Below are 25,813 nucleotides of genomic sequence, written 5' to 3' on the forward strand. Positions count from 1 at the left end.
TTGGAAGGGACCATACAAAGTCAATGAGGTCTTAGGAAAATGTTATTATAAAGTGACCGACCTGAACGGCACCTAGTTACCGAGGTCGTGGCATGCTTGTAATATGAAAAGGTACTATAGTTAAAAGCGAACTCTACTCCCTGATGTACTCTTTTTCCAACTTCATGATTTTTCCCAAAAAGGGTTTTTTCTGGAGATGGGTTTTTAACGAGGCATCATAGTAGAGACTAAGGGAAAATAGGCTATCAAAACCCTTAGTAGCAAGAAGGTACCTTCCCAATTAATAAAGATCTTTTTTCATTTACAATATCTCTTATAATATCCTTCTTTATTTTTCTAAGTCTTTCTACGAAACGCGCCGACTTAAGCTTGACAAAACGTGAAAATCCCATGAACCGACCTAGATGGTCGTCAGGATAAAACGACGAGGTACAAGTCGGCGTAAAGAGGTTATATAAGTTGATCGTAAGAACTCAGGAACCATCCGACTCTTAAGTCGAGATGAAAATCCGAGTAAAACAAACTCGAAAGAGCTCCGAGTAAAAGAAAACCGAGCTCCGAGTAAAAGAAAAACGCATCACAAAAATAACCTAAGCCATGAAAACTCATCAAAAAGCAAAGTTGAGTATAAAGGATACCAAAAAGAGATTGCAAAACCTAAGATCGAAGGTTACGTAAAAAGCCCTCAAGCTAAAGGGCTCGAAAAAGCAAGACAAGCCAAGAAAAAGGTTTTCAGAAAAAAGATCAAAAAGGATTCTTCGAAACATCAAAAACAGAAAAGCATACACGCACAAGGTACCTTAAACCCTTATCCAAAAAAGGGCATTCACTTTTGTTTAAAAACCCTTATCCAAAAAAGGGCACAGATCAAAATATTTTGTTTACGGCCTTAAAAGGCCAAAGGGAAATTGTTCACACAACCACCAACAATGAATAAGTTTAAAAAAGGGGGACCCACAGGCCGGGCCCCCATATAGCCATAAAAAATAAAGTCATTTTTTCAAAGGAGTGGAGGAATCACCACCGCCAGATTCAGGAGGAGCTGAAGAGGAAGTCGGAGCATCTTTAGATCGAGGAGGAGACTCAATAATCCTCTGCCCCCGAGTCTTCAGATCCGACTCAGAAACAACCTCGGGAACAGGAGGATCAACGATGGCGCCATCAATAACTACCTTGTCGGGATGTAAAGGAGAAAGGTCCAAGTCGGGAGCGATAACTCTGACTTGTTCCAGGAAAATTCTCCAAGACTCCTCGGCCCCATCAGCAATAGAGTCCTCCAACTCGGCGTATGCGTTCCGAGAATTCACCAAGTCCTTCCTCACAGCAACAATATCTTGAAATAAAATGTGGTAGCTGTCTTGTGCTGTTTTCCTCAAATTTGCCTCCAAAGTACATTGAGCCCGCAGCTTACTCTCCTCCTCCTTAAGGTGATCCCTCTCCTTCCTCAATTTATCTCTCTCCTCCTTCAACTCTTTCTCATGCTTTTCATAAATAAGAAGTCTCCCCTCCAACTCCTCAACCCTCGAGGTTGCCCCCAAAGAGCTGAGGGGAGTCTTCTCAAAGATGTCCAAAAGTTTGCCACACACGCCCGCCGCCCTAAAACTCTCCTCGGCCAGAGTGGTGAGGTGGTTCCGAACAGAAACATCATCCATACTTATAAAAGGATAGATGTTCTTTCGGACAAATGCAAGAGCATCCGCCTTAACCCCACCATCCCAAGAAGAGCCAGACTCTGAAGTCTTGCGCTTCTTCTTCTCTGGCTCGGAGAGAAGTTGGGCGGAAGGGAGTGGCCGAGACAAAGTCGAAGAAGAGATTATAATAGGTTGAGAGGGAGTACCCACAGTCTTAGGAGGAGGAAGAGGAGGAGGAGGAGAGGCGATTGCTTTGGCACTCCCGGACCTAGCCCGGGACTTCGCTTTAGCCTCCTGAACCCTTTGATAAGCCTCCTGAGCATTCTTCCTTGCCATATCTACAAGAAAAACAACTAACAGTTATAAGTCGGCAAAACATTCAAGTCGGTAGAAACAACTCGGAAATAAGGAATGCATGTACTACCTAATTGAGATTGAACAAAAGTTGGCGTTCCCTGGAGGATTTTCCTGGTATCCAAGTATGGGGCCCTCCCCCACGCTTCTCGGAAAAACCCCACAATAGCCGCCTCCACCTCATCCAGGTCATCTGGACCATACTTTTCACAAGAGGAAGGCGGCAACCAATAAAGGGGGAAGCGAGGGGAGGAATGCTCATCCAGGAAAAAGGGGTGGTGACCCTCTACGGCTTGAACTTTGAAAAAATAGTTTTTGAAGTCATGAAAAGATTCGTCGAAAAGGGTGAAAATCCTCCGACCTTGTATGGCTCGAAAGGATACCCACTGCTGTTTGTTGTTTAGCCCACTAAAGGGCTTAGTCATATGAAAAAGAAAGAAGAAAATCATCAAAGAGGTCAGAAAGTCCAGAGCGTGGCTAATAAACTGATAGATCTTCAAAAAACCCCAAGAATTGGGGTGAAGTTGAGTAGGGGCAACTCTACAGTGGTGCAAAACAGATATCTCGAAATCTGAGAAAGGAAGAAAAACACCCAAGCGGGTAATCATACATTCATACATGAAGAAAAAATGAGGGGCCGCCTCATTAACTCTCCCAAAACAGACCCGGTCTTCAGGACCCGGGATCACCAGTTCATATTTTGGCTCGTCCTCCTCCGAAGTACAGAGCCGGTGATGAGTGCGAAGATGAGTGATAAACTCAGCATCGACCAACGGTTCCTCCCCAAGGACCGTAACATCAACCCACTGAGAAAGAACGTCTACGGAAGCCATTTTTTATATATATAAAGAAAAGTGGCAGAAACCTACAAAAGGGAAAAAGAAAAAGAAAAATCAAAAAACACGGCCCCTAAAGAGGAGAGGTACGAAGCTATAATCTACAGGTCAACCTATCCACTCGCAAAACAAAGCATGCAAACGCGAGGCATGACATGAAAGAAACAAAACTAACCTTTATCCGAGAAATGAAGGTTGGAGAAAGACGAACCCGAGTTAAGTACTTGAATCCAAACTTTAAAGAAAATTTGGGCTCAAGTAGGGGCACTGTTCATACCCTGGCCCAATGATAAAGGCCCAGGTCCAACTAAAAGGCCTAATCCGAAGGATTAAGCCTAGCTAAGTACCGACCTCCACGTAAGAAGTCGGTATCAACCACGACTTGGTCTGAAGAAGTCGGACGTGAGGTTAGCTGGCAGATAAGTGCTCGTTCAAATGAGTAACCGCCCCTAAAATCTCTCTAACCGCTTCATAAAGCCATATCTTAACCTCCCCAAGATAATGGGGACGGTTAACACCCTAAAGATACGGCACTACTCCAACGGTGGTTATTGGCTCACCACTATAAATACACTAACACCCCTCAGGTATCTCTAAGCCCAATACTCTCTAGACCTGCTCACACTCTTGCTAACTTAGGCATCGGAGTGTCTTTGCAGGTACCACCCCCCATTCACTCGCGAGTACAAGTCGGACGGAGCCTCCCGAGTTGCAGATCCATCCGGAGTCCTCCTCCCTCATACGTATTGGGCCACCTAACGCCATCCACCTATTTAATCTCCGGTTACCCACCGTAACAATAACATATACATATATAAGATGTAAGTTGGTCGATCCTATCTTAAATATGTGTTGAAATATTCGTCGATTCATACAAAAAAAAATAAAAAAATTAGACTAAACATAACATTATTTGCAAAAAAAAAAGGATGACAAAATTTCTACCATAAAATAAAAAAAGTTACTTACTCAATTAATATAATTCAATTACATCTGAATATGTTTCCAAATTTATCTTATGTGTAATTTCTAGTGGATCATTTATTTCATTTCATTACATTAACGAAATATTATTTTCAATAAAAAAATGAGTGGACTTTATTCTATTCGCTGTGAATTAGATTAGTAACTCTACCCAATCAAATTGAATATCCAATGATAAAATATATATTGCCGCCCTGTCAGAAACATGCTATGATTCTATCTTGCGTTTGCATTCTCTCCTAGTCTTTTAATTTTGGACTTTAAATTATAAGCCGACTGGTATTGTGTAAACACGTATACATAATACAGAGATATGAAGTAATCATTTGCTAAGTCGGTGGATATCACCTATTTCGGTCTCCCATGCATGATGCATGACAATTTATCACCCTACTAACACTTTTTCTATTTTTTTTTTCATGAATTTTAAATTAACTAAGTCAAGAAAGCAAAAGTGTTCTTTTGAGTACAAATTAAAATTGGAATATCGCAGCCTATATTAAAAATTAGAAGAAGATCCCATTAACCAAAATTGTTGTATAATCAAACTACAACTACTTTTTCTATAGCTCGCTCCATGCACATATTTATAACGTTATGAATATTATTCATCTCATCAAGCTAGGTAGTTCTCAATGGCAGCTTCAGATCTATCTATAAGCTTATTATTATTCACTGCCGCTATTATTTTCTCCAACTTGGCTTCTCTTGCATCTTCATCTTCCTCCATTTGCGACCTCACACCATATCCACCCTTCTGCAAATCCAATTCACCTTCCAAAGGCCGCAGTGACATACATAGCTATGGTCGATTTTTCGCACGCAAATCCCTCTTATCATCTACTAAGTTTCGCTCATTAGTATCTAAGTATCTCAAACCTCGTTCCAAAAACAAATTATCTAGGTCCATGCTTCTTGCTCTTCAAGATTGCTACCTTCTAAGTGACTTCAACGTAGATTTCTGGACCAACACTCTCAACGCCATAAATTCCACTAACACACTCAGTAGCTCAGAGGATGAAAATTATTTGCATAGCATGATTAGTGCTACTTTAACCAACCACGACACATGCTTAGATAGCCTCCAACAAGCCACAACCACACACACTGATGAATTACTCATCAGCAATATCTCCAATGGGACCAAGTTTTATAGCATATCCCTTGCATTTTTCAAGCAAGGTTGGGGAACCAACAAAAACACACACAACAGAAAATTAACAGAGAGGATAGTAAAGAGAAGTAACATTCATCGCATGTGGGAACAGAGGCTGTATGAGATAACAAAAAGAAGAGGAAGAAAACTGCTTCAGTTAGATCCTGAGGCGAATGTTGTTGTGAGCCAAATGGTGGTGGTGAACCCAGATGGCTCTGGAGACTACACAACTATTAATGATGCAGTGAATGCAGCACCAAACAACACCCTTGGTATCAATGGCTTTTTTGTAATTTATGTGGTTGCAGGGGTGTATGAAGAGTACGTTTCCATTCCAAAGACCAAGCAGTATTTGATGATGATAGGTGATGGTATTAACCGGACTATAATCACCGGAAATCGAAGCGTCACTGATGGCTGGACAACCTTCAACTCTGCCACGTTTGGTAATGACAAATCTTACTTTTAATTTCAATGAAAAAGACTCCCGTGCAGTTCATATGAAATTAATAGTTGGGAATTATTATATAATTTAATATGTTTAACTAAATTATTATCTAACAGTTCTCGACTAATAGCTTTACATAAAGACAACTGCACGTGAATTTCTATCTTTAAATCTTCTTTGATAACACAATAAAATGATGCTTTATTTTTTCTTTGCTACCTTTTCTTGTTAATTAACTTTCCATGTTTAGTTACTTGATCACCAAGTGACCTTATTAGTTTTTCTTCTTTCAGCTGTGGTTGCAAAAGGCTTTGTGGCGGTGAACATGACATTTCGGAACACAGCCGGAGGAATAAACCACCAAGCAGTGGCGCTTCGGAGCGGTGCAGATCTGTCTGCATTTTATAGCTGTAGCTTTGAAGGGTACCAAGACACATTGTACACGCATTCTATGAGGCAATTCTACAGAAACTGCGACATTTATGGCACTGTGGACTTCATATTTGGCAATGCAGCGGTTGTCTTCCAAGATTGTAACATCTACCCAAGACTACCAATGAGTAATCAATTCAATGCAATCACTGCACAGGGCAGAACTGATGTGAATCAAAACACCGGAATCTCCATACACAATTGCACCATAACGGCCGCAGCCGATTTAGCTGCTAGTAACGGCACCACAAAAACGTACCTAGGGAGGCCATGGAAACTGTATTCAAGAACAGTTTACATGCAATCTTTCATGGATAGCTTGATCGATCCAGCGGGTTGGGTTGCTTGGTCTGGGGACTTTGCCTTAGACACCCTTTATTATGCTGAATATGATAACTGGGGAGCCGGATCAAATACCAGTAGTAGGGTTACTTGGGCAGGTTACGATGTGCTTTTGAACAGCATAGGTGCAATTAATTTTACAGTCTCCAATTTCATATTTGGTGATGTTTGGCTTCCCGCCACTGGAGTACCATATTTAGCTAGTTTATACTGAATTTTGCATTATTATTATATAACAGATCAGATAGGAATTAATTCATATGTATGCATGTCGGTCATAAATAAAATTGCCTTGATCCTTTATTTATTCATCGCATAATTTCTCACCTTTTTTTTTTCTATCATTCTATCGATTGCCCGTTGTACAACATAATGTTCCCGTTATTATTAGCTTGTTATTACATTTTCAATGTACATTACATCAGAGGGCGTGTTCTTAGGCAGGTAAACCCGTGTGTGGATGAAAATGCGCATGCATCCCCTTGGTATTAACAAATTAAGGTTTTTGTCTATACGTGGAGGGTTCTAATTATAGAAGAAAGATAACTACCACACAGGTATCTGTTTTTACTCCAAACCTCGCATTTTCGCAACATTCGAGTCTAAAAAAGCACATAGAGAAACATATATATTGAGGGAGAGTAAGTAACGAAAAACGCACTCTCCGAACAGGGGCTAGCGAGCTCTGACAGAAGATAATCAATTGCAAGCTAAGCCCTCTGCCAATCAAAGTTGCATTCTAGCGAGCAGCTCCTGCTCCATCATTTCATCAGGTGGTGAATAACCAGGAGCTGCTTAATTCAATTGAAAATGGCAGGGGGAGACCCAGAGAGGAATAAAAGACTAGTCCTTATAGGAGTCTCAACCTTCTTATTGGTGGCCATGGTGGTGGCCGTCACACTCAGCGTCACCTTGAACAAGAACTCCAGCGATGGTTCAAAGGCAGAAGACCAGAGCCATGTTGCATCGTCGGTGAAAGCGGTGAAGACCCTCTGCGCCCCTACAGATTACAGAGAGGAATGCGAGCAGTCATTGTCCGCAGAAGCCGGCAACACCACGGATCCAAGAGAACTCATCAAGATCGCATTCAACATCACCATCAAGAGGATCACCGATGGCCTTGAGCAGACCCAGATGCTTCAGGAATTGGAGAACGACCCCATGGCCAAGCAGGCTCTCGACTCTTGCAAGCAACTCATGGACCTCTCCATTGACGAGTTCAACAGGTCCCTCGACAAGCTTGGAAGGTTCGACCTCAACAACATCGACAACATTCTCAGCAGCTTGAAGGTCTGGCTCAGCGGTGCCATCACCTACCAGGAGACCTGCCTTGACGGCTTCGAGAACACCACCAGCAGCGCCGGCGAGCAGATGAAGGAATTGTTGAGGACCGCCATGCACATGAGCAGCAATGGCCTCGCCATCATCACCGAGCTCGACAAGACCATGAGCGCCATGCATTTCCCCTCCACCCAGCCCGCCGGAGCCCGCCGCCTGATGTCCGAGGACGACGAGGACCAGGACCAGGATCAGGAGCTACCCGAGTGGATCGAGGACCGCATCGCCGTCCGCAAGCTTATGGCTACTGTTGGTGGCGGAAGAAGGATCAAGGCTCACGTGACAGTTGCAAAGGATGGTTCTGGTGATTTCCAGACCATCGCAGAAGCCTTGAGAAAGGTTCCTTCAAATAACAAGAAGCCCTTCATCATCCACATCAAGGAGGGTGTCTACCAGGAGTACCTTGAAGTCCCCAGGAACTTGACCCACGTTGTCTTCATCGGCGATGGTGGTCACAAGACCCGCATCACCGGCGATAAGAACTTCATCGATGGCGTTAACACTTACAAGACCGCCACCGTTGGTACGTAATTAATTCAATTCAATTCAATTATATTCCTGTCTAGCTTGTATATTAATTAATGTTGCATGGAAATGCAGCTGTTCAAGGAGACTACTTCGTTGCCATGGGAGTAGGATTCGAGAACTCAGCCGGAGCAGCGAAGCACCAGGCAGTGGCTCTGAGGGTGCAAGCAGACAAATCCATCTTCTACAAGTGCAGAATGGACGGATACCAAGACACACTGTACGCCCACACCATGCGTCAGTTCTACAGAGACTGCGTGATCTCAGGCACCATCGATTTCGTGTTCGGAGATGCAGTGTCAGTCTTCCAGAACTGCACCTTCGAGGTGAGGAAGCCATTGGCAAACCAACAGTGCATTGTGACAGCACAAGGCAGGAAGGAGAGGTACCAGCCAACAGGAATTGTGATCCAGGGTGGTTCCATCGTGTCCGACCCAGAATACTTCCCAGTTAGGTTCACCAACAAGGCCTTCCTTGCTCGTCCATGGAAGAATTACTCAAGGACCGTCTTCTTGGATACCTACCTTGATGACTTGGTCACCCCCGCCGGTTACATGCCATGGCAAACAAACACTAAAAGTGACTCTCTTGACTTCTTCTAGGGTAATTGGTCTTTTCAACCTTCAATTCATGTTAGTTGTAACCTTAGGAGCAAAATTTGTAAAAAATGGAAAAGGATCCTCATGATTTGTGGAAGAAAAAATCCCTTTAAAATAGTTCTCAGCAATAACCGTAATGCCTTGGGGAGAAGAGGATGTCACACCATTCTGACCATGTAAACGTCATATTTTGTTACGTCGTATTCTGGACTTAGACGTCCTATGAAAAATTGTGTTATGGTCCCCTTCCCATAGCCATTTAACTCGGAATTTCTGTCGTCAAAACCGTTCCTCATTAAGCCAAGCAGTCTCGAGTTTTTCTTCCAAAATTGCCAGCTCCTGACCTCCATGAAATCCCCCTCCCCAGATTTCATCTCCTCAATCTCTTTTTGAGAGTTTGATTTTGCTAATTGCTGCCATTGAACCAACATGTACCTACTGATTTTGATTTTTTGAGTCATTTGAAACATTGGGGATTCTTGTACTAGGATTTTTCGAGATAATTTGCCTAACCTCATCCTTGTCACACCAACGTTCTTGAAACTTGAAACATCACTTAGTTTTCTCTAGCGGAGAGTTAGAGTCCCCCAATAATGGAGGCATAGTCCGAACCTGTCTCTAAAAGTCTCAAAACCATTTGATTAGGGTATAACTGCAACCAGTTGTTCTGAGCCAGAATCCTGTCCAGACATTCTTGAATAAGATCAACCTCTCCTCTTCTATTTGACCAAGTAGAATGTCTTCCTACTATTCCAAGTTCATCCAAACCATTATCACTAATGAAACAGTTGAAAGGCGCCATAGAAGATGGAGATTTGTCACCACCACCTTTCTTTTCTTATGGGCTTGTAATTGCATTGAGATTTCCTATCAAAACCATCCTCTGATCACTTTGTCCCATCAATAAAGACAGAGTTTCAAATCGCGCCAATCTGACTTGTTCATTGCAGCTCAAATAAACCCCATTAGAGTCCATTCTTCATGAGACATAGGATCTGAAATCGTAATAGGTATGTAGAAGTTGGTAGAGCTAGAAATAACCACCTCCAAGTCTTCCTTCCATGCCAAAATTAGATCTTCAACTTAGAAATTGCAACGGGACAGGGCGGGGACGGAGAATGCCTCCTTAGCATAGTTTTCATCCCTGCATTCTATTCTTCTCCCAACGCCGAGGGACTCTCCGGCATGGACACTTGCTACTACGCTGAGTTCGGCAACCGTGGTCCCGGAGCTGACAACACCAACCGTGTCAACTGGCTTGGTATCAAGAAAAACTTCACAGCACAAGCAGCAAACATGTACAACCCAACCAACTTCTTCCGTGGAGATGAATGGATCAAGGTTACCAAGATTCCCTACAACCCTGGCCAGCCCGCTCCCGCCAGTAACAGTAATTTTGCCGCCGCCTTGTTGCGCCGAGTTGCAGCTGCCCCTAGAAGCAGCCCTTCCTCCTCTTCCCCTGCTCCTGCTTCTTCTCCGACCGGGGCCGCCACCACCACTGCCACCTCCTCCCCTGCTCCTTCCCCTGCTAATCTCTAAATGAATCCGGTTTCGGGTGAGGGCGAGGGCGAGGGTCAAAAACGAACACTAGTAAATTAGATAATAATTTATTCATGATCATGAAGATGATGAGTAATGCTTGTGATGTTCCTTCGTTCCTTGGCATGAACTTGTCTATCCATTATTCATTCATTGTTTTATTCCCTCTGTGTATACGTACATACATAATACCCTCCTCATTTTTCCATAGTTCTTAAGTTGCAGGTCATCGATCTTATTTGTGTGTTCAATACAAGGAGAGTGCTTCTTGCAGGATACTTATTAGATCAGATACACAATTACGCAAGTTAAATAAAATTTTCCCTTTTTATTTATTTTCTTTTCGCGCTTTCCTCTTAAAATAATAATTCCTCCCGTTTGATGTATTGCATACAGCTTTTTTTTCACCTTTCTGAAACTAAGGTTCCAGAATAAAAAGAAACCATTAATGAAGGATACACAAACTTTAGAAATGATTGGGTATGCACTTATTATTAATAATTGAGTTTAAAAAATTAAAAATAAATAGCGTTAGCCCAACTAGAATGTTAGTGGAATAATAATGGAAGGAAATTCAAAGTAAAATATGATCAGTTAACATACGAGGTTAATTTTTTATCTCCTCCATATGTTTTAAGGTGAAGGCTCACTTTTCATTTAAAATTGATACTTAAAAATTATTAATAATAATTTAATTAAATTTATTAAATTATTTAATAATTTTTAAATATTAATTTTACATAAAAATTTAATTATATACGAATTTTCATCTGATTTTTAACTGTACTTTTTTTTTGTTACCACGGAGAACTAGAATGAATTTGATGCACAACTTTTGTGTTTTTTTTTCTCAAATGCATATATATATATATATATATATTTATCTGGCCAAACATATATATATTTTTATCAAAGGTAATAGAAATATTTTATTCAATAAAAAAAATAAGTGTCTAAATTATAGGACTACAACATATAAAAAAAAGAGACCATTAGTAGAACTAATAATTTCAATAAAGGCAAACATAATTGCTAATAGACGAAGAAAGAAATAACATGAAAAAGAGAGAGAAAACTCAAGGATCATAAGCGCACTTCGCTCTCTGATATGACACCGATGCGGTAGAGACGACCAGCTGCTCTCACTACCTTCATGGGATTTGATTTGGTGTTCTCAAAAACAAAGAAGTTTTTTTATTTTCACACACTCCAACAAAGATTAGCCAATAATTGTTGATCCCTCTCCCTCTTCCGTTGCTATTTCAAGTTGGAGATAATTGATTCCCATCCTTGCATGAAATTATTGAATGGATTAACTTTTAGAATTTGGTTTAGTTGGCTACTTTTTCAATTTTTTTTTAATTTAGACATGTGAAAATACAATGGTTAATGGTTTCAACATCAAATTGGCATCTGGGATAGGTTGAATGGGTATTTGAGAAGCGATGGTAAAGTAATTTTATCACTGGGAGACGTTCATAGAGAACTTTTCATATGAAGATTTGAACTTTGTGTGGCACTTGAATATTTCAAATACTCTTCCATTCTTCAGGGTGTTGAGCTGTGTTTGGATTTAGCTCAAAGGGCACATAAAAAAATTGGTATGCAATCCTGTATTGTGAAGCTACATCATATTGTTTTGACTTGTTAAGAGTCCACTGTAATTCATCTTCGCTTCCATCTAGTATAATTGAGAGTATTTTGTTATTGATTTCAGGGGGAACAAATCTTCAAGCAGATTTTGATTCCAATTCAGATTATCTCTAAAGAGATTTTTAACTCTGTACACAATCGGACCTGAAGGCGAATTAGAAAGACCAGCATTAACTCCAAAAGCGTAAGGTGGCGGCAACCAGGGATCTTTGAAGACACGGGTTGAAGCACCATTCCCAATTTTTCAAACTAACCTCTTCTCCAGAACACGACGTCCCTCCAGCAGACTCCCCAAAACGGTAAGTGACCTATTTCAGCATACATTAAGTCACTATATCTAAAATATTTACCTTTTAAAATCTTTGCAATAATTGAATTTGGCTGATTAATGATTTTCCAACACTATTTGCTTAGTAGAGCTAGGTTTTGAGCCCTTAGGTCCTTAAAACGTAAATCACCTTCTTTTTTAGGTTGTATCATTTGATTCCAACTTATCCACAATATTCGTCTTTTTGAGCCCTTCTGATTCCACCAGTAATTATTGAGAATGCTATGAATTTCCAAAATTAATAAACCAGGCAAACAAAAACATGATAAGGAATAGATAGGAATTACTTCTCTCACCGCTCTGAGCATAATTTGTCTTCCTCCTGCTGATAAATAGTTTCTTTATCAGCTTTGGACTTCCTTTCGAACTAATTCCTTGATTTCACTAAACGTAGTCTTCTTAGACTTATGAGCTAGGGATGAAAGTCCTAAGTATTTATCTTGAGCTCCATTATGAGTAACATTAAGTCTGTGTGCAATATCTGTCTGAATTTACTAGGACGTATTCTTATCAAAAGATAAGGCTGATTTGTTGAGATTGACTTTTTGACTACTGAAGCTCTCACAAGTCTCTAAAACAGCCATTATCTTATCACAACTATTGTTAGAAGCCTTACTAAATAAAATTGAGTCGTCAACAAATAATAGATAATTCATCTTAGGATTTCTTCTATGAATTTGAATTTTGAGGATTTGTCTATTTTGCTCTGCCTTGTGTAGCAAAAAAAGATAAACCTTCTGCACAAAATAAAAATAGATATGGGGATAGGATCTCCTTGTGGAATTTTCCTATTTGGTTTAAAAAAACCAAACGGTTGACCTTCCACAACAATAGAGTAAGAAACATTGGTCATTAGTTTCCAAACCCAATTAATTAATCTCAAACCAAAGCCCAATTTTTCCATAATAAACTATAGAAAATATCATTCTACCCTATCATATGCTTTACTCATATCTAAATTCAAAGCCATTTCAGTATCTAAGCCATTCTTCTTTGTTTTTACATAATGCATACATTTATAAAAAATAAGAATGTGATTTAAAATAAGTTTCTCCTTAATAAAAGCACTCTGATTAGAGTTCACAAGTTTACTGATACATAGTTAGAGTCTACGAACCAAGACTTTAGATATAATCTTGTACATAACTGTAAGATAAGCTGATAGGTCTTACCTTTATCATATTACTAGCGTCTGGTATTTTAGGAATAAGACAAATATGAGTGTGATTGAAACTCTTCAATATCCTCCCTCCATAAAAGAAATTTTGAACTGCTTTAAAAACATCCTCGCCCACAATATCCCAGAATTTCTGAAAAAATCTGGCTGTCATTCCATCATATCCTGGGATACTCATGGGATGAACACTAAAAGTGACTCTCTTGACTTCTTCTAGGGTAATTGGTCTTTTCAACCTTCAATTCATGTTAGTTGTAACCTTAGGAGCAAAATTTGTAAAAAATGGAAAAGGATCCTCATGATTTGTGGAAGAAAAAATCCCTTTAAAATAGTTCTCAGCAATAACCGTAATGCCTTGGGGAGAAGAGGATGTCACACCATTCTGACCATGTAAACGTCATATTTTGTTACGTCGTATTCTGGACTTAGACGTCCTATGAAAAATTGTGTTATGGTCCCCTTCCCATAGCCATTTAACTCGGAATTTCTGTCGTCAAAACCGTTCCTCATTAAGCCAAGCAGTCTCGAGTTTTTCTTCCAAAATTGCCAGCTCCTGACCTCCATGAAATCCCCCTCCCCAGATTTCATCTCCTCAATCTCTTTTTGAGAGTTTGATTTTGCTAATTGCTGCCATTGAACCAACATGTACCTACTGATTTTGATTTTTTGAGTCATTTGAAACATTGGGGATTCTTGTACTAGGATTTTTCGAGATAATTTGCCTAACCTCATCCTTGTCACACCAACGTTCTTGAAACTTGAAACATCACTTAGTTTTCTCTAGCGGAGAGTTAGAGTCCCCCAATAATGGAGGCATAGTCCGAACCTGTCTCTAAAAGTCTCAAAACCATTTGATTAGGGTATAACTGCAACCAGTTGTTCTGAGCCAGAATCCTGTCCAGACATTCTTGAATAAGATCAACCTCTCCTCTTCTATTTGACCAAGTAGAATGTCTTCCTACTATTCCAAGTTCATCCAAACCATTATCACTAATGAAACAGTTGAAAGGCGCCATAGAAGATGGAGATTTGTCACCACCACCTTTCTTTTCTTATGGGCTTGTAATTGCATTGAGATTTCCTATCAAAACCATCCTCTGATCACTTTGTCCCATCAATAAAGACAGAGTTTCAAATCGCGCCAATCTGACTTGTTCATTGCAGCTCAAATAAACCCCATTAGAGTCCATTCTTCATGAGACATAGGATCTGAAATCGTAATAGGTATGTAGAAGTTGGTAGAGCTAGAAATAACCACCTCCAAGTCTTCCTTCCATGCCAAAATTAGATCTTCAACTTAGAAATTGCAACGGGACAGGGCGGGGACGGAGAATGCCTCCTTAGCATAGTTTTCATCCCTGCATTCTATTCTTCTCCCAACTTGCTCAACTTTTGTCCATTCACCAATCCAATTTTATCAAACATTATTGGTGTTAGCGTGTTCCAAGAATTTAAAGCAAGTTTTAGATTCATGGCCGATTCTCGCGCAATAGGTACAGAAAATACCTATGCGTTCATATCCCAAGCCAATTTCTTTAGTACTGCCGTCTGGACCAACAACACGCAGAGAATCTCTATGACGTTTACTTGCGTCTAGCTCCACCTGAGCCTTGACAATCCTTTATTCTTTCCCTTTTATCTAAAAAAAAACATGTTTCAATTACCTTTCCGAGTCCATCTCTAATCTTCCGACCAGCCTCCAGCATTTTAAAGTTCTCTGGCATACTCCAGTACTGAATCCAAATTGAAAAAGTATATATCTAAGCATTATCACTCTGGTCATTCTCTTTCCAACGTCGAATATGAAGCACAAAATTCTTGAAAAGCCAAAGAGATTTTTTTCAATCCTCACTTCATCGAAATCTCTATCAAAGAAAAATTGAAAATGGTTGCTCCCTTTCTCCGATATATGGAGTCTTTTTGGCCTATCCAAATCACGTTCATTTCATTATACATGATAAGAATAACACTTAGTTTATTTGATGTTTAGCTCAAGATTTATTAATTAGTCTAGATCTTTCTATATTCTTGATGTTATAGTGTAGTTATATATTGACTACAGGGGAATACAGGGGAGTACGTCATGATTTGTTTTACCAAATAGAAAATTTCCTCTTTTCTCTCTCTTTTGATATTGTTATCAAATTTCAATAATCTCTTCATGGTATCAAGAGCCTCGTTTTTGTACATGATCCATGGCTACTAGTGCTGTTAATTCAGATTCTTCAGTAACCTCTTCCTCTTCTACATCATCGTTCACTCCACGATCTTTTGGTCATCCCATAGGTGACAAGCTCAATGAAAATAATCATAAAACTTGGCAACAACAGGCTTTGGCTGCAATCTTTAGGCACGCCCTTGAGGATCATCTACATTTTGACAGAAAGCCCTCACAATTTGTGTCCGAAACTGATCGAGCTGCTGGTATTATATCAACCGATTACAAACGATGGAGGCAAGAAGATTACAATATTATTTCTTGGCTTCTTGCTTCCATGGATGAATCCTTCAAGAATAAAATGATAGGTTGTGTTTTTGCTTCTGATATCTAGAACAGAATTGAAGATTATTTCTCAAAATCGATTCGATATAGGGTCAAGCAGCTAAAAACTCAGCTGAAACTTATAAAGAAACAAGGTCTTCCTGCTGCTGACTATGTCTCAAGAATCAAGAGAATTGTTGATTCTTTAGCGTCTTTAGGTTTTCCTTTGACTACTGATGACCATATTGATGCTCTTTTGGAAGGGCTCAATGAAGATTACCAAAACCTAATTACTACCGTTTCTACTAAACCTGAGCTGTATTCTCTTCAAGAGGTTGAGATGTCAATTCTATCACATGATGATATGCTTGAGAAATTTCGCAAATCTGATCCATTTCTTGCTCAAGCACATCTCACTCAGTCTGCAATCCCTTCTTTATCCGCTGCTGGTAGAAGTGCTGGGGGTAGAAGGGGGCGAGGTGGAAGATTCTTCAGAGGTGGTCGTGCCTCTTTTGCTAACAATAATCGCCCCCAATGTCAAGTATGCGGCCGATTTGGTCATATTGCGTGGTATTGCTTCCAACGATTCAATCAAGAACATCCTCCCCCTGCTCAGATCTCAAGATTTTCACAGCCCAATGCCTCCTCCTCTTCTGCTTCTTCGCATTCCGCAACTCCACCCCCCATCATCATCTTTCCATCATCCCTCTGCCTATATGGCAGTTCCTTCCTCTGTTTCTGATCCAGCGTGGTTTCCTGATACTGGGGCCTCTCATCACATTACTCCTCATCAGTCAAATCTGCTCTCGTGTTCTGAATATTCAGGTCCTAAACAGATTCATATAGGTAATGGAGCAGGTATGCATATTAAACATATTGGGAATTCTTATTTGCATGCCCTTGATTCTGAAAGATTTTTCAAATTGCAATCTTTAATTCATGCACCTGATATTACTAAAAATCTTGTGAGTGTCTCTAAATTTGCAAAAGATAATGCAGTATTTTTTGAGTTTCATGATGATTTTTGTTTTGTGAAGTGCAAGCACACCAAAAAGATTCTTCTTCACGGTTTTAATAGTGGAGGACTCTATCAATTTCACAATGTTGCAATTCCAAGACTCACTACACGTTATCCACCTGCTCTATTTTCTGTTTCTTCTTCCAATTTTCAGTTGTGGCATAAGAGACTTGGACATGCCACTACTAACACTGTTAAAACTGTTCTTCAATTGTGTAACTCTATACAATTTTCTAATAAAAATAATGATTCTATACCTGTGTTGTGTAATGACTGTGCCTGTGCCAAAATGCACAAATTACCTTTTCCTGATTCACTGACTTCTTATACTTCACCTTTACAGCTCATTTATTCTGATATTTGGGGGCCTAGCCCCATGATTTCTCATTTAGGATATCGCTATTATGTAATTTTTATTGATGCATTCTCTAGATATACATGTCTTTATCTCTTAGTGAATAAATCTCAAGTTTTTGATGCTTTTCTGCAATAAAAGTCTTACATTGAAAAACTAACTGGTCACCATATTAAATGTTTACAATCTGATAATGGTAAGGAGTATATCTCCAATTCTTTTTCTTCCTTTTTGCAGCAGTCTGGGATTGAGCATAGGTTCTCTTGTCCTTACATTCATGAGCAGAATGGAAGGGCAGAGAGAAAACATCGCCATCTCACTGAGATGGCTTTGGCGATGCTCTCTACTGCACATATGCCATTAATATAATGGGATGAAGCTGTTTTAACTGCTGCTTTCCTTATTAATAGACTACCCACTTCTATTTTACACAATAAGTCACCTTTTGAAGTTCTTCTAAACTATAAACCTGATTATACTTTTCTAAAGGTTTTTGGCAGTTCCTGTTATCCTAATTTAAGGCCATATAACAAAATCAAGTTTAGCTATAGATCTCACTAGTGTGTGTTTATAGGCTATGCTCAAAATTATAAAGGGTATAAGTGTTTGTCACCATCTGGTAGAGTATATGTTTCACGAAATGTGTTATTTGATGAGAATATCTATCCATATCCTCTGTTATTCTCTGGGAGCTCTGAGTCTCTCAAGAGTACTACTAATGCTTCTACAAATGAATATGTTCCTAGACCTTACGCTTTTAGGCCTCCTGATCCTGTATTGCAAGGTGACTCAATCCATTCCTTGCAGTCTAGTGATGTTGTCCCTGATATGTCCACTGATGCTCCCAATCCATCTCCTATCAATACTGCTGTGACAACTCCATCCATTGTTTCCTCACAACCAATTCCAATATCTAGCGTAGAGATTTGTTTACCACCCGTGCAGCCTGACCCTATCTCTGTCCCTACAAACACTCATCAAATGGTCACTAGGTCCAAGGCAGGCATTCTTCAACCTAAAGCACATTTTTCTTGCCTAAACTCTCAAGTCATTGATGTAGCATTGCCTAAGAATGCTAAATCTGCTTTGAGCATTACTCATTGGTTTCAAGCAATGCAAGATGAATATCAAGTACTGATTAGGGCCAACACATGGACACTTGTGTCTCCACCAGAAGGTGCTAAGATCATAGGCTGTCGCTAGGTGTTTGCTGTCAAAAGGTTGCCAAATGGACAGATTCAGAAGTACAAAGCTCGTTTGGTGGCCCAAGGTTTTTATCAAAGTGAAGGTTTTGACTTTGAACAGGTATTTAGTCCAGTGATTCGACCATTAGTTCTTAGTGTTGCTTTGTCCAGAGACTTGGTACTTCGACAATTTGATTTTAATAATGCATTTCTCAATGGAGAATTGCATCAAGAAATCTACATGACACAGCCCTTGGGATTTGAAATGGATGCTGCGACAAAAGTTTGTAAGCTGAATAAATCCCTTTATGGTCTAAAACAAGCTCCAAGGGAGTGGTTTTTAAAATTAAGTACTACTTTACAAGCCTTTGGTTTCTACAATTCAAACTCTGATATGTCATTATTTATTCGTACTTCCTTTAAATCTGTTATTTACATCCTTTGTTATGTTGATGATATTATTATCACTAGAAATGATGCTGTTGAAATTGATGATATGATTAAGAAACTACACAAAATATTTTCGTTGAAAGATTTAGGAAACTTAAACTATTTCTTGGGCATCGAAGTAGTGAGGACTGCTGATAAGTTGTATTTGTCTCAATCTAAGTATATTACTGATCTTTTTTCAAAAGTAGGTATGCAGTGTGCTAGTCCTATGCCAACTCCCATGCTGTCCTCTTTGCAACTCACAAGCAGGCTCTGAGGATTTTGAGGATCCCAAACTGTATAGATCTGTAGTTGGATCTCTTCACTATGCAACTATTACTAGACCTGATTTATCGTTTGCTGTTTGTAAAGTGAGCCAATTTATGCATGCTCCTAAACTGGCTCATTGGAAATCAGTAAAGCGGATCCTTCGATACTTGCAGGGAACAAAGGACCAGGGCCTGGTTTTTCATAAATGTCAGGACTTCAGGCTCTATGGTTTCTCTGATGCTGACTGGGCTTCAGATCTTGAGGATCGGAGATCGGTGTCTGGCTTTTGTGTATTTTTGGGAACTAATCTTTTGTCATGGACTTGTAGGAAACAAAGTACAATCAGTAGATCCTCCACTGAAGCAGAGTTCAGGAGTTTAGCTGACTGTGGAGCTGAGATTGTTTGGTTCACAAATCTACTGGCTGAGCTGCGGATTGGCCTGGCTACAGTATTCTGTGATAATTTCAGTACGGTCCTTCTCACTGCAAATCCAGTTCTTCATGGAAAGACTAAGCATTTCCAAATTGATATCCAATTTGTTCGAGACTTGATTAGGCAGAGGCAGCTGCATGTTGTTCATATTCCAGGAAATGACCAAGTTGCGGATGTCTTGACTAAACCCCTGTCTGCAGCCTCTTTTGTCAAGTTTAGGTGCAAACTGAGAGTTGTTCCAAGACCAACTATCAGTTTGAGGGGGGCTGATAAGAATAACACTTAGTTTATTTGATGTTTAGCTCAAGATTTATTAATTAGTCTAGATCCTTCTATATTCTTGATGTTATAGTGTAGTTATATATTGATTACAGGGGAATACAGGAGAGTACGTCATGATTTGTTTTACCAAATAGAAAATTTCCTCTTTTCTCTCTCTTTTTATATTGTTATCAGATTTCAATAATCTGTTCAATACATACTCCTTGCTGAAAAAATCAAATATGAGAAAATTCTTCCGACAAGATTATTAACGCAAGCTTGGTTCTCTTTTCTGATGTATTTTTCAATTAGTAGAATCACTTATTTTATTTTCTCATCACTATTATTCTGATCCAACTTACCTCCTCCATCTCTCGTTGTCATACGTTGAAAATTAAGTGAAAATTTTGCTACAAAATTAATACAAATTGCAAAAGAAAAGACCTAAAATAGTTATGAAAATTTTTGAAAAAACTGCTTCTAAGGAGCACTATTTACCTTAACATAACACTATTAACCCTAATGTGCCACCACTGATTACACATATGTTATTTATATACTTTGTTCTGTTTTGATGATGTTAATTTTATGGGAGATAGATAGACTTAATTACTATCTCATAACCTGATTTTATTTTCATGCTTCTAGGTGTGCATCTGATTTAATATTTAGAACACCAAAAAATACTCCGTTTTTATTTTTTATTCGATTAATCGAATATTTTATTTTATTTTGTATTCTGTATTATAATTTTGTTAATCCTACTAAAGAAATAAAATAAAAAATTAATATAAAAATAATATTAAAATTATAAATAATAAAAAATAATAACTAAAAGAGTATTAAAAAGTAATAAAAATACTAAAAGATAAATATTAGAATTTATTTAAATATTTAAAATAAAATAATAATATAATATAAAATAAAATAATTATTTAAAAGTGAAGACTTTCATATAACGGTTTTTGACTATCATCTTCACATAAAAATAATTTGATATATTTTTTCATATTATTTAAATAAATTTAATTTTGATAGACTGTTCGTAAAGTAATTTTATGCATACATCTAACTACGTAATGTTACATTAACAAAAATAACTATCTTTTATATTAACTACATAAATAATTATCCAAAAAAACGAATATAGTTATACAATTTTATACTATTAATACATCAAAATTAAACTTTATTTAGATTTATATTTTTTCAATAATTTTTAAATAATTTTGAGTAACTACAATTTATTTTAATATTTTTTTTGGTGACTACAATTTATTTTAAGATAAATCATGTAAACACTAACTTATTTTTAATCAAAAATTAATTTTACAAAATCAATTTGACGAAACAACTACTTATAAACTTCAATCCAATTGCACTTATTTTAGTTTTGGTATAATATTTGTGAGTGGAGGTTGCGTGAGGTTTCCCTAATCTTTGGGTAATTGGCAAACCCTCGCAATTACAAGTTATTCATTCATGGCGGCCTCTTCTTCTCTCTCTTCCTCTTCCTCCTCCGACGACTCCCACCGCCGTAGGCGTCACCACCGCTCTCGCCGAGACCGCGACAAAGAATCCCTCAAGATCCAAAAGAAGACCAAGTCTCATTCCAAACGACGCCGTAGGCACCACCACTCCTCCGACTCCGATTCCTATTCTTCCGATTCCGTCTCTGATTACTCCAGGTTCCTCTTCAATCCCTTAGTTGAGTCCCTTTCCATCAATTATGTGGTCGATCTGTACGTAGTGTCGTTTTGATACAGTTTTGACTTCGCATATGTTCTACGGTTCATGAATCTCGATTAGTGTTGTTTTCTGGAAAATATCTTATATAGTTCAATTCGGATCTCAGTATATTATCGCCGAACATGGTTGATACGTTTTAATGATTGTGTACAAGAGCTGTTTCGAATTATTATTGTAGAGAAATTCTGTCAATGCTTTGTGGATTTCCAAGTTTCACCGTCTTTGCAGAAGCAAATGCTTCCTCTGCCTCAGAAAGAACAATTTTCTCGGGGAAGCATATAGAAATAGTTAATCAGAGCTTTCGCTCTGCTTTATGTTTACAGAATGAACTTTTTCTTTGGTACATGGAAGTTGGAAGTGATATTTCTGGAATGGAACCATGGTTGTAGCCGATGCAATTTGAAAATGAAAATGTATCTGATAATTGATATCATTAAAATTGACAAAGCACTCTACCTGTCTTTTGGTCAAGTGGCAATTGACGAGCATGGTGTCCCAGTGTCCCCTTTAGCTCGTTTGTTTTTCCACTATTCTGATCGTATATTATTCTTTTGTTCATGTTGTAGTGTCTCTCTTGTCCTAAAGATTAGGAAACCTAGCTTTGTTGTAATGTCTAATGATGTTGATGAAGTGTATTGAATTATGAAACTCAATAATTTGCAAGAGTAGTACAATGGAGTGTTGCGCTGTGGTTGAATATTGATCTATGCCATTGATGTTAATAATTCAATACATGTATTAGTCTGGTTTATGTTATAAAAGATTGTTCGTTTTGTTAAATTACTACAGGAGTGAGAGTTCTGATTGTGAGCATGAATCGTCTCACCGTTCAAAGAGGCACAAAAAGAGTGACAAACCAAAAAAGGTTATTTGTTGGTACTGCAGTTTTTTTCCCTGTTTATTACCTTGCCTATTCTTCTCACTTTCTTCTTCTATCTAGAGTAAGGAAAAGGATCGAAGTAAAAGCCACCACCATAAGCGGCAGAAGCATAAAGTAAAAGAGGTTGGTCACCTTCTTACTGTGTACAAAAGAAGAGCGTTTCATATGTTGGGCTTAAATATTTTATATTCTAGATGTTTGAAGTTTCTAACTCAAATACTTATATTGAAGTATCTAGTATGTAGGAGAACTTATGTAAGACAAACCACTAGTTTTTTAATTCAGAACCATAAGTATACTTGCCTTGCTTACTTCTAATTGGCAACTTTCGGAGGTTTGCTATTTGGATCCTCATCCCAAACATGACCTGTCAACTTCAGATGTTCATATTACCGAGCCTTGCTATCCATAAAATTCATCTTCCCTGGCTTCTAAATTTTGATTAAACACTGTTGGCCCTTAACTAGAAATGCATTGCAGAGAGCAGAGAATGATCATTGATTTGCCATGAACATTGAGAATTTTTTCCAAATTCATAGAAAAGATTTATACATTCTAGTCTGAGATGCTTATGATACCTTCTGCCTATTTTATGCATTGGCTCTTTGAAATTGGAGCTGGGATCTGTGACATGTTTTGGTGCTTGATTGTCTTGGATGTTGTTTATTGGTCGGGTTTGTCCTGGCAATGGGAGCTCTATATAGAAGAAGAATGATGAGAGGAGCAGCAGCCCTGTGCAGCTTTCCAAGGTATCTGCGCTAAAAGCTAAAATTTCATTTCTCATACTAGACCATATGCTTATTTATGTTACTAAATCTCTTATAATTGATACAGTTTTTAGGGCGTGACAAAGATGATGGAGTTCGTCGTAGTGCTGTATCTGGCAAGAAGGTATTGATGCAACTCTCCGTGTTTATGTTATTCCTATTATGGATAATAGTAACAGTAAGCTTGTATCTCTCTTTTTTCCTTATATCTTCAGATTCTTCTGAAACTTGATAAATCAAAGGAAGATAAGGCGGCTGAAAGCAGGAGAAATGAACTGCTGAACTTCTTGAATGCTAGTTTTGATTAGCGTTTGAGGGGGAAGGTATGGATTTGTTTGGGGATACAAGGTAGTCAACGAAGAACCAACCAAGCTTACCTGGGTGCCTAAAATATCTTGCCATTTTGAGAACCAACTAGCCTACCATCTAGGATGGGAGTGAAAAATGAGTGAATGGTGAAAGGGTGGAGTTCATTTAAATTATAATTGAATGAAATTTTGTTCAACATGTATGGTTCCGGATCAATGGATCGACATTTGTATTCTTTTTCTGTTCCGGACATGTTCCATCTTCCCTATACCCTGACAGGAAAACTATAAAATTATTAGTAGAAAATCATAAAATATTATTGATATAAGGCTTAATCAGTTAATCGTGCCAGTCTAAAACAAATTAAATGATCTTTATTGAATTTTGCAGGAAATTTACCGGCCGTTCATTTCCACACATTTTGTTACCCCTATTGGCTATTATTACAAGATCTATAAACATTAAACAATGAATATGACATAAGAAAATTATTCTAAAGGATTGTTAGGAAGTTTTAATTATTTTTTTTTTCAAAGATAAAAACTTTCATTAATAGTAAAGAAAGTACAGATGTCCATTATTGCTAGGACCAAACGAAAGAAGATAGGGTCATAACCCAACTAAGTCTTCAGTAATTGAAGGTAAAGACTAGCGTTTTTTAAATAAAGAAATAGGGACCAATATTATCAAAATTAGGTAAGAAGGGAGCTTGGAAGTCGCAGGAGTTTATCATGGTGTTTGCAGGCTGAAGAGAGGACTTCCATAGGGGATCTCCATTTGTGTTAAAAAATCCATGAGTTTCTTTCCTTCCACAAGAACCAGAGAAGAATAGCCAGAAAATAGGAGAGGGTCTGTCAATTGGGGCTAGATTTGAGGGCTTCCATTGATGAAATCCACCATTGGGTAAAAGTACCAGAAGGGGATGTTGTTAGCAGGTATGCGAGTGGACTTTGATTCCAAACTTCTTTAGCATATTTGCATGTCACCAAACAATGGAGCATTGTTTCATCTTCTTTTGAGCAACACGGGCAGATTGCAGATGTTAATGGGAAGCGATGGTAAAGGAGGTGGTAGACCGGGAGACCTTGGTGGATGCTCTTCCAAAAGAAAATTTTGATTTTGTGGGGGAGAGCCAGCTTCCACAAGGTGACCTATACATCCCTTTGTCTCATCAATTGGGGACAAAACTCAATTGGATCATAATTGAATTGGTATGCCACCGAATAGCCGGATGCAGTGTCATACGTTCCACCCTTGTTCAGTACCCACTGAAGTTCATCAGCTCCAGGTTCAATGTTCAGAGTCAATATTTTATAAGCAACATCTGCCGAAAAATTTTCATAGATCAATGTCTGATTCCACTGTTGGTTCTCTGTGAACAGGTCTTTAACCCAGAAAAGAGGGCGTCCCAGGTTTGGGTGGTGCGGGCTGCGTGTGATAGTGAAGGGGTACGGAGGAGGAAGCCAAGGGTCTTCATAGATACACAGCTGAGATGCTGAGCCAATTCACCAAGTTATCCCTTTTTCAACTACAGAGTGCCCCTCTAAAAGGCTTCTCCAGCCCCATGAAGGTGAGCTTCCTATCTCAGCCTTTAGTGCATCTGTATATTTATAGTACTTTCCTTTGAGTATTTTGGCTACAAGAGAATTAGGTTGTGTTAGGATCCTCCAAAATTGTTTTTCAAGTAAGGCTAGATTTTGTGCTTTAAGGTCTTTAAAACCCAGTCCTCCTTCCCTCTTCGGTCTGGTCATCGTATTCCAGCTTATCCAAGCCATTCATCTTTGACTCCCTTTTTGTCCCCACCAAAACTGTGTGAGAATGCTGTGAATATCTGAGATTAGACTATCTGAAAGTCTGAAGCAGGATAGAGTATAGATTGGAATGGCTTCGCCCACTGCCTTTAGAAGGACTTGTCTTCCCTCTGCCGAGAGGAGGCTGCGCTTCCACCCTTGAACCTTGTTTCGAACTTTTTCTTTAACGAAACTGAATGTTGCCTTTTTAGATTTAGACACAATAGAGGGTAAACCAAGGTACTTGTCCTGAGCCCCGATGTGGTTAATGTTCAATGCCTCAGCCAATTGAGTTCGAACTGAGGTTGGGGTGTTGTTACTAAAAAATATTGCCGACTTGGCCAAATTAACTTGCTGCCCGCTGAAGCTTTGATAGGATGCTAGTAAATTAAGAATATTATCACAACTATCCATAGAAGCTTTACAAAAGAGAATAGAGTCGTCAGCAAATAATAAATGGTTTACTCTAGGACATCGCCTAGTGACTTGAATTCCTTGAATAGTACTGTTTTGTTCTGCCTTGTGTAGCAAGAAGGAGAGTCCT

General features: G+C 38.7%; 3 protein-coding genes across 3 annotated transcripts; all 3 read left to right on the forward strand.

Moving 5' to 3' along the window:
• The first annotated feature begins 4,440 nt into the window (after positions 1 to 4,440).
• LOC107492177 (pectinesterase-like) lies at positions 4,441 to 6,432 on the forward strand. The gene is made up of 2 exons (XM_016113172.3): positions 4,441 to 5,407; positions 5,703 to 6,432. Exons 1-2 carry the CDS (start codon positions 4,441 to 4,443, stop codon positions 6,395 to 6,397), a joined length of 1,662 nt encoding a protein of 553 aa, XP_015968658.1. The 3' UTR covers positions 6,398 to 6,432.
• A 561-nt stretch (positions 6,433 to 6,993) lies between these two features.
• LOC107492178 (probable pectinesterase/pectinesterase inhibitor 21) lies at positions 6,994 to 10,184 on the forward strand. Its single transcript, XM_052262913.1, has 3 exons — positions 6,994 to 8,044; positions 8,122 to 8,614; positions 9,812 to 10,184. The coding sequence occupies exons 1-3, from the start codon at positions 6,994 to 6,996 to the stop codon at positions 10,182 to 10,184; spliced, it is 1,917 nt and encodes a 638-aa protein (XP_052118873.1).
• A 10,988-nt stretch (positions 10,185 to 21,172) lies between these two features.
• Positions 21,173 to 23,725, forward strand: LOC107492209 (uncharacterized). The gene is made up of 6 exons (XM_016113203.3): positions 21,173 to 21,462; positions 22,313 to 22,388; positions 22,464 to 22,526; positions 23,108 to 23,152; positions 23,238 to 23,294; positions 23,386 to 23,725. Exons 1-6 carry the CDS (start codon positions 21,257 to 21,259, stop codon positions 23,476 to 23,478), a joined length of 540 nt encoding a protein of 179 aa, XP_015968689.1. The 5' UTR covers positions 21,173 to 21,256; the 3' UTR covers positions 23,479 to 23,725.
• Positions 23,726 to 25,813: the final 2,088 nt, after the last annotated feature.

The sequence above is a fragment of the Arachis duranensis genome, chromosome 6 (genome assembly GCF_000817695.3).
Source record: "Arachis duranensis cultivar V14167 chromosome 6, aradu.V14167.gnm2.J7QH, whole genome shotgun sequence".
NCBI lineage: Eukaryota > Viridiplantae > Streptophyta > Magnoliopsida > Fabales > Fabaceae > Arachis > Arachis duranensis.

Bases quoted from the DNA above. Each gene is read 5' to 3' on its own strand.
- LOC107492178 (XM_052262913.1), top strand. From the start codon at position 6,994: ATGGCAGGGGGAGACCCAGAGAGGAATAAAAGACTAGTCCTTATAGGA. The intron at 8,045-8,121 runs GTACGTAATTAA...ATGGAAATGCAG, and splicing joins TTACAAGACCGCCACCGTTG to CTGTTCAAGGAGACTACTTC. The intron at 8,615-9,811 runs AAACACTAAAAG...TTCTTCTCCCAA, and splicing joins GGTTACATGCCATGGCAAAC to CGCCGAGGGACTCTCCGGCA.
- LOC107492209 (XM_016113203.3), top strand. From the start codon at position 21,257: ATGGCGGCCTCTTCTTCTCTCTCTTCCTCTTCCTCCTCCGACGACTCC. The intron at 21,463-22,312 runs GTTCCTCTTCAA...AAATTACTACAG, and splicing joins TCCGTCTCTGATTACTCCAG to GAGTGAGAGTTCTGATTGTG. The intron at 23,295-23,385 runs GTATTGATGCAA...TTATATCTTCAG, and splicing joins GTGCTGTATCTGGCAAGAAG to ATTCTTCTGAAACTTGATAA.
- LOC107492177 (XM_016113172.3), top strand. From the start codon at position 4,441: ATGGCAGCTTCAGATCTATCTATAAGCTTATTATTATTCACTGCCGCT. The intron at 5,408-5,702 runs GTAATGACAAAT...TTCTTCTTTCAG, and splicing joins CTTCAACTCTGCCACGTTTG to CTGTGGTTGCAAAAGGCTTT.